The 12459-nt window shown below is 37.4% G+C and overlaps 1 protein-coding gene across 1 annotated transcript; it reads right to left on the reverse strand.

Annotated features, from left to right (window-relative positions):
* Nucleotides 1–3400: 3400 nt before the first annotated feature.
* tsen34 (TSEN34 tRNA splicing endonuclease subunit) lies at nt 3401–8457 on the reverse strand. Its single transcript, XM_041264809.1, has 4 exons — nt 7595–8457; nt 6783–6921; nt 6374–6640; nt 3401–6285 (listed from the first exon to the last, which is right to left on the reverse strand). Exons 1-4 carry the CDS (start codon nt 7985–7987, stop codon nt 6092–6094), a joined length of 993 nt encoding a protein of 330 aa, XP_041120743.1. The 5' UTR covers nt 7988–8457; the 3' UTR covers nt 3401–6091.
* Between the last annotated feature and the right edge of the window lie 4002 nt (nt 8458–12459).

The following is a 12459-nucleotide window of genomic DNA, read 5'->3' on the forward strand; positions in this document are numbered from 1 at the left end:
TGTAAGTTGTTTGTGCAGTTACTGTATTGTGCAGTGGAATGAAATCAGACACACGTATTAAGCCTAGATAAAATTTTCTGCCTCCAAAGTAACATATTGCTGAATGGGTAGAACAGTTCAGCGTTGCAGAGTAGAAATACTGAAACTATTAAGTGCTCTTAAATAACTGTTATGTTACACTCAATCTCCGAATTCGGACCTTACCAGAAAAAAATAAGTATTTTGCAATTTGTTTAAATCTTTTTGCACAAAGACCGATGCAGTGTTTTCTTTCTTTTTTCTTTTTCATTTTTGACCTATGATCTTTTTGACCTAGCAGAAAAGTGCGTAAAAACAAACGTAACGAAATATAACAAATGACCTGTACTCATGAACTATGAGCTTGCAAAGTCAATGTTGTTGCGATAGTGAATCTGTTTTTGTTGTTGTTGTTGTTGTTGTTGTTGTTGTTGTTGTTTTGTTTTGTTTTGTTTTTAACAAAACATTTAGTTAAAGATTAAAGTTTTCATTTTCTTTTGCCAAACAAGAAAATGCTACCACACATGGCACTAATGTGATTCCGGTTAGCTGCGGCATTGCCCGGAATGAGTGCTGTAGTGTTTGCTCATTCTATCCTAGTTTTGACCTGGAATTCGACAGTTTATAGGGCTTGTTTATGAATCCCCCAATAAATGTATCTGTAATTTGCAAGCTAGTAAACTCCAGAACTTTCATATACACACGAATGACAGAATCATCCTGATTAAGCAGCCACCAGCTTAAACAGTTTAGAATGTGGTAAGCATTCTCATTCTCATTCTCTCTCTGTCTCTCTCTCTCTCTCTCTGGGATCTCAATAAATTAAGGTGATTTTATAACTTTATCGTTTGGTACTAGTTTTGCTATTAACACGTTTTACCTCTTTTATAAATAGGCGCAAATTAAAAATTGGCTATACTTCCCGATTAACTTTTCTTGTGATTTTTTTAGGGTTTCCTGGAATATTCTTTACTAGCGAGGAGCCCTATATAAATGTATATTAGAACCCTTTTTAGCTCACGGTCATGCGGTTAATACAATCTAGCTTTCAAACAGAATTGCATTCGTGCCTACCAGCGGTATTACTGGTGGATAACGATAACTTCTACTGTAATAATTCAATACATAAGTGCTGCAGTTAATGGTCACTGTGACTCTTTAACACATCCACCAGTTCTTCAATCTTTAAACTGTTGTGTTTATTATTAAAAGTCCTGGGTACCAATCCAATACAGAACAGTGTAGTCCAGCTAATGAAGGATGTCTTGGAGTTTCAGTGATATCGCAAACCGAAGGAAGCTGGCTGTCTGAACAAGGTAAATAACTTCTTCCCGTTTATTTCATGCATTATCCCTTATAGGTCTACAAAACCTGTGGCACATAACCCTTTTGTGTTTCTGTGTTTGTTTAGTAGTGTGTTAGATGTTTAGTTATCAAACTAGATTTGATATTACTTTTATTTATGAATACCAACGCAACAATTCTCTCGCGATGTCTTCGTTATAATTGATAATTTATTTATGTTTTCTATCTCGAGTCCAGGATGACAATAAGAAGCTCACACAGAGCGCTTCCAAAAAGATAAAGTTCCTTGTCTTTAGAACTTGGTAAAGATGACTAATAAGTTGTGTGGTTTTATTATTATTATTATTATTATTATTATTATTATTATTATTATTATTATTATTTTAGTGGTAGGGTATTCATATTTTGTTTAGATTTGAGTGACATGTTGTATTCTTTTCCTAGAGCAGAATATAGCAATTCAATTACTTTAAAAAGGTTATTTATTTATTTATTTTGCGACCATAAATAACGTTGATTGTATTACTGAATGCAGCCACAAGAGGGGACTACAGCTCACTGACATGTGCACTACCTGGTGGCTACTGAAGTATCTGTCACAAAAACTAACAAGTCAAAGATACCATCAAAGTGAACCATGTGCTATAGACAGTTTGTGTTGCGCAAAATGTACTTTTACTGCGCAGGATGGAACTGCCTTGTCCTTCCTGGTTCATTTCTCCTGGAGGGTGAATTTGTCTCCACCCCTTCACTGGCTTCTTTTCTGACAGTAGGTAATCAGCTGCTTCCCCTATTGTCTGACATGCTTTCAGCCAGTAAAATGCTTTGACTCAGAAGACACTGCAGGGTTAAAGTTGTACATTTGAGACCTATTTAGCAAATGAAAGTGCAAAGCAGAAAAGCTTCCTGAAATTATTTTGTTAGCTACTCATTTTAAGGCAAGTTGCACAGGTCCACATACATACATACATTGGTTCCTGTTTCCCATAGCTGGAACACAGGAGTTTGTGGCAGCTAGACAGTTCAGTATTTGGAGTGGTGTAACTTGTCCTGCATCTTGTCAAGGATGTCTGGGTATAGTATAGTGTCAGCCCGAAAGGCCAGTCAGGGAGATATGACATTATGTCTTCAGCATTCTACAAACATGCTCTTGCGACTGGGATCATCTTGTCTGGGTTATATTCATTCAACTTTATTACTGTATTACTTTTCTAACTTTGGGAAGCTGTACGGCTAGTTTGTCTTGCTATGCACAACTCGTGCTCCGACTCTCCTGTAGCATGTTCCTGTAGTGATTGACTTAAACTTGCTTCCACTGTCAAAATCTTTTGAAATGTGTCTCACATTTGGTTTTCCACTTGCTCTTCTATGTGGATTTTGTGTGTGTGTGTGTGTGTGTATAATATATATATATATATATATATATATATATATATATATATATGTTTTGTTTCATCAGATTGTGAGAAAGGGCACTGGCGTGATGGAGTGAAATGCACTGCCTATGAAATAAACCTTTAACTCCGGTAACAGATGTCAACATGTATAATTTGACAGCCTGCTTTCCTGTTGTTTAACACATACCACATTATTTTGTTGAGCTGTACACTTGCTTTACAAAGCTCTGCGCCCAAGGAGGGAAGTTGGACTGCGACACCCACAATCAATCAATCAATCAATTATAAAAGATAAACCTGAAAGCAAAGATGATTTGAATGATAAAGACTCATTCATGACTGCTGGTGATTTTCTTGGAACACTCAGTGAGGCAAGCAAGGTTATTAGAAGGCCGTCTGTCTAAATACATTAAACAGTCCTGTTCCCTGCTGTCTCCTCATTATCCAGTGCATTACTACTGACTATACAGGGGCAAACTCATTAACGACAACCTTAAGACTACATGGAATCTACTTGAATGATGGTGGATCGTAAAACAGCTTTCCATGGTACTATTATTATTATTATTATTATTATTATTATTATTATTATTATTATTATATTTGGCAGACACCTTTATCCAAGGTGACTTACAGTTGTCACAAGGCAGTACAGGGTCGCAATGCAAAATTAATATTTAAATACTGAACTTTACAGTAAGTGCAAATAACACTACTAACATAGACTACAAAATAGGATGCAGCAAGTTATGATAATATCAAGTTATATCGACAATAACATTTTAGTAGTGCAATCGTACATCAGCTGAGAGACCCAGTAATGTGGTACTTAGGAAAGGTGAATTCAGTGCATAGTAGCAGGGATAGAACAGGTGGGTCTTGAGGAGGTGTTGTAGAAGGCCACCTGTAATAATCTGTTAACCCAGATTTGATGTTTTGCTGGTTATGTTTAAATGCTGACGATCTGTATGGATTAACATAGTTATTTATCACAGTTACTGGCGTAGCTAGGGGGTGGTTTTAGGGTTTTGAACCCTCCCCCCGAAGTGAAATCCTCAATATGCCAGTGTTATTAACCATCATCAAAAAAATCTCCATCCATCCCCGGAACAAAATCCTGGCTACGCCACTGATTACAATGTGTAGTAATGCTATTAGCTTTGTGTTACATGTGTTACATGAGGCAGCAGCACTAAGACAGTAGAGTGTGGGGCTGCTTCCTGTGCTGCTGGACACATGTGCTGTGAGGAACTCTGAATAGTTTAAAATGCAGAAATAGGAGGTGGACAGCACTTCCACATGGCTTTTAGTTTAAGACAATCTTTTACTTACACAATACAAAATGTGTAATTTTCATTTCATTTAACAATCCGTTTAGTTTATTGAGCCTTTCTGTTTGTTTTCACTATTCAAACGAAACCAAATTATTTAAAAATTCCATTCAAAAAGTCTTATCATTCTGGAAACTTGACGGTTCTCATTATTGAGAATGAGCAAAGGGAGTTTACATGCATAGTGCAGGAAGATTGAGACACAGCTCCAGCTGTGCAGGCTGTGTTCGACTCCAGTGGCAAAGGTACCTGCTATCACCCCAGTGGAGTGGTTTGGTATGTTCAATTTTATAGCGGAATAATAATGCATCTTTTTACCCCTTACTTATGCTGCAAATACTAAATTCCATTTTTTTTATGACAGACCACGTTGTGTATCTTTGATGGCATATGAATTAACTGTGCAGTTTTCAAAGTTTGTTGTACCAGTTTTGTTGCCTTTGAGAAAAGAGTATTTCTTCCTTGTGACCTACTGGTTAAATATGAATAGACTTGGAGGACTGCATTCAGATGAAAACGACAATAAAGGGAAGCAGTGGAAGTGGATTGAAACCCCATCTTCCACCAGCTGTACCCCCTTTAAGCCAGTCTTTCTTCCTTGTCCCATAACGTTGGGGTCATGATTCCGGAACAAGAGAGAATTTTGATCGCCTTTTAGGCAATGGGAAAACAAGCTAAATTCAATGCAGGGGCCATAATACAGGCACAGTATGTTTTAGTGTTTTACAAAAATAGAATTAATTAAAAGCAATGAAAACAATTCACTTAAACGCAGCTTACACTCATACACACTTCTATCCCTATGGTACACATTCCACTTATACTATGAGAGCAGGTCATCCAATTATGTTGATACTTGGTATGGTAAAAGAATCACGGTGCACTACTTTTGCATGACTTAGGTTGGTCTACAAAAGGATCTTCCTAAATGCAATGAAAGTTTGTATGGACATTTGTGTTAGGGTATTCCATCTGTTGTGAATGGATAGCGACTTCAGAATTCTGGAACAATGAAATGTGTTCTAGCGACGATCTGACCTTCCAATGTTTTTATTTTTTTTATTTTTCATTTAGCAGATAAAGGACACCAGCAAAACGGCCATCAATCAAGTCACAGCTAGCAAGAAATTACCTTTTACTGATGGCCAGCAGAATAAAGATTCAGACAACTTTCCATAAGTTGTACGCATCCTTGAGTTTCCCTTCCAGCAAACACCTAGACAGAGCCAAGCCTCCTATGTACCTAATACCAAAAAGTAAAAAACTAGCAAGTGTGTTTGAGAAAATTAAGTTGGAAAAAAAAAAAAAAAATTGATGTTTATTAAAGCTTCCATAGAGAGCTGTTTAGAGATATAGTTATTTTTGTTAACTGCTTAAATATGATATTTTGTATAATATAAAATATGTTATAGACGTCTCAAAACAGTAATAGTAATGGTTAGAAATGAATTGTTAAATGTAGTTTAATTTATACTTCTGTATATATTAGGATCACAAATAGAAACATGACTCTATTGGCTAGGGTTACATAGAGGACAATTAAAATGGTCTAACCCTATCCTCAGACTCTATTTAACCTTCCATTAATTGAACAGGCTCATGTTTCAGGTTAGGGTCCTATAGGTTTCTTTTGCACGTGTTTTGGGCTCACAAAATAACTTTAGATGAATTACTGAATAAAAAGAAAAAATAGTGCAAAATAATAGCAATTTATTTCAACACAATGAATGCCTTTTCCACATGGAGCATTACTTTGCTTTGGAGTGCTTCAGCCTGGCACTGTATCATGGAGTAAGGCAATACTGTAAGTGCTTGAATATTCTCTACACCAAACCATACGCAAACCAGTCTCCTGAAGCTGTACTCACATTGAATATCTCAGTTCAACCATATCACTGCTCCAAAAACATACTGATGTGCTGTATAATACAATACAATGCCACTTCCATTGCTGTGTGCTTGCTGTGTCATTGTAATATTAGACAGTGGGCTTGCTGTACCAGTAACCAGCACCTGTCACTGTGTTTCCTGTATTGAAGTCTAGACCATGCCACTCCACTGTACAGAGGTGTAAATGACCCCCTCACCCTCAGTCTCGCTCGGAGAACACAGTAAAATCGTTTTCTTCACGTTGGCGCCTAGCCTCGCCAAACACAGGAAGTCACTAATAGGAGACTGGCTTTTAATCGGAACACACACTGCGATGAAGTGAGCGTGGAAACGCAGGGGGTCTCCTGGAAAAGAGAGAGTTTTATACAAATACACTTAACAATATAAATATAACGTACTTAAGAACTAACATTCTGAAATAATTCAAATTACCTGGGTAGATAAGATAGTCTCCCCCAAATTTTCCAGCGGATGTGATGTAATATCCTTGCTGCCGCAGGTCCTGGTAAACACGATACCTCACTTCCTGTTTGTTGTCACGTGGTAGGGGCCAGTCAGTAGCCAGCCAATCACGCTCATCTGGAGCATAGCTCAGCCTCGCTCTGGCTGTACAGAGTTGAACCATCATGGCAGAGCGAGGGAACGAAAAAGAACTCTTCAGAGATAACAGACGCTCTCTGATTGGCTGATCTGTGAGAGCTTCATTTAAAAAGAAACAATGGATATGGCAATGCTTATTCTAACATCATCACACTTTATTCAAAATATATAAAGACAATGTCCCTAAGAAATGACAACATAATAAACAAGTTCAAAATCTAAAAAGAATGTTCCTCTTTACCTCCAAGTCTCTCTGTCATCACTCTCTCCAGCACACGTTTCTTCTCCTCTAACGCAAGTCTTCCCTGTTCCTCATAGCTGTGCTGAAGATGCTTTGCATAATTCTCCTCCACCTCTACATTCACCCTGTCATCGTCACACTGAAGACAGAGACAGAATCATTCTAGAGCGACTGTGCATCTGCTGTAGATGCTGTATGTCGTGCTCCACTATCTCCACACTCGAACAACAGCTGCCAATTATTGTGAATGTATGTCAGCGTGTGTGACTATATACAGGACAGTGGGTTGTGACGAGTCTGCACAGTTATTGTGAATGTGTCAGTGTGTGTGAATATATACAGGACTGACGGCTGTGACGAGTCTGCAGTTATTGTGAATGTGTCAGTGTGTGTGAATATATACAGGGCAGAGGGCTGTGATGAGTCTGCACAGTTATTGTGAATGTGTCAGTGTGTGTGAATATATACAGGACAGAGGGCTGTGACGAGTCTGCAGTTATTGTGAATGTGTCAGTGAGTGTGAATATATACAGGACAGAGGGCTGTGACGAGTCTGCACAGTAATTGTGAATGTGTCAGTGTGTGTGAATATATACAGGACAGAGGGCTGTGACGAGTCTGCAGTTACTGTGAATGTGTCAGTGTGTGTGAATATATACAGGACTGAGGGCTGTGACGAGTCTGCACAACATTTCATTGTTGTGGAGGGATATATGGCTACTCAAAACTGATCACCTCTAAAGCCGGGGTGGAAAATCCTTTTTACAGGTCTTTCCAATTGTATTACTTAATTCTGATAGACAATTTCTCACCTCTGACTCCGCCCCCTTGACCAACACAGCTCTTCCAGTGTCCTTCAGCAGACGGGCCTCCTCCAGCAGTAGCTGCAGTGGTCTTCCCAGCCGGCAATTCTGACGGGGCTGTCTGGCCAGAGAGCCCACCAGCGTGCCCACGATGCCCATCCTCTCTCGGACCAGCTGCAGGTCCGCCGAACGCCACAGCAGGAGTGCGGAGCCGGAGACACACACTCGCACCGGCTCCATCTCACGTTTTCTCTTGACCTCTTCTGTCCTAGTGTCTAATTCTGGATCCTTTTCAACTGATTCTCCCTCTGTCTGGGTTTTGACTTCTCTATCCATCTCCATTATGGCCTCAGTCTGCCTCTCAGCGTCAAGCTTCCCATCTGTCTCTTTCTCGAGCTCCATCTCAAATGAGGTTCACGTCTTTCAATACGACTTAACTGTTGTTTATAGGTCCCTTGAACTATTAAGTCTCCTGACTGTTTTAACCAATACTTTTCAAGCCAATGCGATCAACAATGCCCCACTCACGTCTCTAGCCTTACATGTTGACTGCGTGTAGATGCTGTTTCTCTCTCTAAATGTAGTGCACCCCGGTAGTTACCTGCACATTATTTTTTGTCTCGGCAGAACAGGAAACATTCAATAATTAACATTGCGGCAATGTATCTAATTTTGTTAGTAGCCTCGCTTTCTTTTTTCTTTTTTTTTTTTTTTTTTGTTTTTAAACTACGTGTGAGTGGAATGCCTTGAGAAACTGACTAGATTAACAACTACTTTTAACTTGTACAAAATAAACCAAACGTTTCACGCAAAAACTGTAGGTAGCACACATTGTGGAAAGGAAGAGCGCTTGCTGTGATCTAGCTTCAGTCAACCAATAGACGTCGTCACCAGTTGATTGATGGTGTAGGAACCAATCAACGGATTTCAAAAGATTTTTTTTTTCTCTTTTCTTCAATAAACTTTATTGACACTGTTGTGTCTTGTACTGTTTTTATAATCGCTCAAATGAAAATTATCAACAAAAAGTGCAGGTAGTGTATTCATAGCGCAACCGGGTTTAAACATTTTAAAAAGACAATATGAGTGTCAATGAATGAATACATATCGGTACGATACACTATGAAAATACTGAAAACTTTGCACCCTCTGCATGTATCACTCAGTCGTGTACTGTATTATAACAATTATGTTAAACCTGAAATAAGTATTAATATTAAGTAATTAAGTAATTAATATTAATCTTATATTATGCGTGAACAGTTTTGTTTCAATATATACTAAAAAGGGATGATGTTATAGAAATGTTATTTAAAAAAAAAAAAAAAAAAAAACTGCGGTAAAATTATACAAAAAGGTCCAAGTCATGGGTGGGGGGGCTTGTTTTTTGTTTGTTTGTTTGTTTTTTACTTATTACTTACCCTACAACAATATATGATGTGTACGACGCTGTTGTGTTTCTGTGTAGATTAATTACCATGATCTATTCTAGAAAAAAAAAAAGATTTTTCAGGTAGAAACAGTATAAAGTTGCTTTTTTTTAATCCTGCGTGGTTTCTGCACAAGAAACAAAATGGCAAGACACATTTGAATAAGGTATTATCATTACTGTTTTTCTTTTATTTCTGCATTTTCTTTAGATGTACACGCAAGTGAAAACTAAAATGTAATGTATTAAACTTCGTTATTTTTTTTATTTTTTTTAAGGGGGCATTGTACAAAGGAAAAAACTCACCGTTTTGGTTTTAGTCTATAGTCCTCATAACATAAAATACTAGAATCACAACAACAAAACGTTGATTACTATACTTAACATGTACCTTGCAAGTTCAGCCAGTGTTTGAAAAGCGTGAAGTATACCTATATGCTACAAACGAATCGTTTTTGCGCTAAATGGAGAACTGTGGTGACTATGTTGGCTATGAATGCATTTTAGCAGTTTATTAACATGTTTTGGTCAGATGACAGTAGGAATGACACAGTGAATTGTTATGACCTGCAATAAATGCAAAATAAGGTGAAATATTTTGTTTTAAACAAAGTACAGTATTTATATGAACTAAAACAACGTAGGTACATTTAGTATGAATATATACAAATGGTTAAATGGTAAGTATTATATTTTTGACATCATTTTTGAACATCTTAACCCCATGCATAGTTTACATAAGTAAGACATTATATCTTTACGGTATAATGCATAGATTAGGGGCTTCATGAGTGAATTTGTCTCACCGAGAAAAAACAAAATCTTTCAGCAGATCTTTAAGATCGTAATCAGAACAGGTTGTCTGGATTATCCCGATGATAAAATACGGACCCCAAGGCAATCAGCACTGTCCTGGCAAAGGTGCAAAGGGTGCTGCCTGTGCTGTGTACAGGCCATTCTTCCCAGGTTAACGTGAAGGCAAATCAATGTTAAAAACACCAGGATGAAAACTAACGAGGTACTCGTTTTTGGCCTAGTACAGAAGACCACAGAATCCCGTGTAGTTATTTTGTTGCAGTGTTGACGTTAGAGGCAGGTGACCAGCAAAGAAATAGTCCACAAAGCGATCAGCACGTTGAACGGAGTCTTGGTATTGGCTATTATGTGGTATTGTAGCTGCAGTCTAACAGCCAGGTATCGTTATAAGGAAATTAACACGAAGGTCAGTATGGAGCCAATGAGCCTTGATAAACAGACAGTAAACGAACCTGCAACCGATATTCTTTTGCAACTAGCCCAACTCGTTCTTTCTTTGAATTGTTTCTCCTTTAATGGAGATTTTTATAAACAAATTAGAGGTGTCAGTATGGGAACAAAAATGGGGCCCTCCTATGCCTGTCTTTTTATGGCATGGACTGAAAATAAAGTTTTTCAGCAGTAAAGGGACATACACCAGTTTTATATCTTCGATACATTGATGACATGTTTGGCATCTCAGTTAACACTACTGAAGATTTAACGGATTTCATACATTTCATTGACCAGTCTCATCCAGCTCTAAAGTATATATGGAACATTTCTAAACAAATTTCTTTCTTAGACATTACCATCATGGTTTCTAATTGTACCATCAATACTACAATTTTCTACAAAGAAACAGATACGACTCCTCACATCCCAAAGCTTGTCGCAACTCCATTCCAAACTCCCAATTACCAAGACTGAGACGCATTTGCAGTGATAGTGATTTTTTGAATAAAACAAATTACGTATGCATTTTTCAAAAATTGTGGGTTTCCAGACACTAAGAGAAGCTCAGTTAAGTGTATCGACAAAAAACAGAAAGGATGCTTTGTACAAAACCAAAACACAGAATACCAACAATCGTATTCCCCTTGTTCTTACTTATCATCCTAGGACCAAAAAAGTACAACACATCATACACAGAAATTTAGCATTCTTCAAGAAGATCCTTCTACAGCTCCCATTTTCAATAATCCTCCTCTAATGTCATACAGAAGAGAAAAAAATCTAGAGGAATAGTATATTGCATTGGCTGCTACAGAAGAAACGATAGTAAATTTCCATGATACGAATAGTTGAGAGCCCACTCTTTCACGATAGACCAATTATCATGATAGTAGCTGTTATTTTCCAATTACTTTGTTAACTGAATAAAAAGAAAACAATAACAAGTTATGTCTTTTTTTCACTGTGGAATATATATGATCTGCAACACAAGAAAGCTACAGACTTTAAAAAAGAGCAATATTCTAGCAAGAATGAAAAAAATTACTAGCACACAGGTGGAAGAGAAATAATCTTAATGAAATGGTCCTTATATTACCATCTAATAGTTGCAACACACGATACCTTTATTTAAGTCTGTCAAAATGGGACTGCAAGCTTTTTTCCTCCTGCTTTATTTAAACATTTTATTTATGAATTTACATGTACTTAGAAACAGTACATAATTACAAAATATGAGGCATCTGAATTTCTTTCAATACATTTAAAGTACTTGCTTTACACACATACTGCTAACTATTAATTATTTTTTAATTTTTAATTATTTTGTACTGTACCAGCTGTAAGTATGGAATAGAACAGTATGGGCATGGTGTTCTTTATGCATATTCCTTTTTTTTGTCAATTTCATTTATACATTTAAGAAAACACATTTCAATACCATTATCAACTTTGCCTGAGGTAGCCTGTTTTTCTGGTGGCATAATAGCCTATAACGTACATTTTAATGAATGTATTGAAATGATATACCCATAATTGAGGATGGAACAGAGGACAGTATAGGGAGGGCGCTGCACTGGGGGGGGGGGGGGGGGGGGGGGGGGGGGGGGGGGGGGGGTATGTTATTAATGTTACCTACAATGGAATGAACAAACTGTACGACAAAATATATATATATATATATCTATATATTAGCAAGATATATATAGGAGAGGGAGAGAGGAGATAGGGGAGTATTGAGGGAGAGTGAGAGAAGAGCGAGAGATATAGACAGGAGATATTCTCTCGGAGTTGCGGAGGGAGCAGAGAGAGGATGTGAAGAGAGAGAGAGAGAGAGAGAGAGAGAGAGAATAGCAATCAATCGATTAATTGGGCACACAAAATATAATCGTTAGTAAATATCAATGATTGTACCATACATTTTCAGTGCAAAAATAAAAACAAAAATAATAATAATAATAATAATAAATAATAATAATAATTAGAACTGCCAGGCAGTTTTATGGCTCCCAAGCCCCAGTATCAGTACCCGTCTAAGCCTGTTTAGTTCTCAATGTGCCAAGTTTAAAATCAGCAACTTCAGCTGTTCCACAGAAGATTTTGAAAGTTTTTTTTTTGTTTGTTTGTTTTTTCAAAAATGCGCCGGGCAGCCATCTTGTTTAACACAAGTTTCTTAAAAGTCAATTGTATTGCTACA

Source organism: Polyodon spathula, chromosome 11 (assembly GCF_017654505.1).
Source record: "Polyodon spathula isolate WHYD16114869_AA chromosome 11, ASM1765450v1, whole genome shotgun sequence".
Lineage (NCBI taxonomy): Eukaryota > Metazoa > Chordata > Actinopteri > Acipenseriformes > Polyodontidae > Polyodon > Polyodon spathula.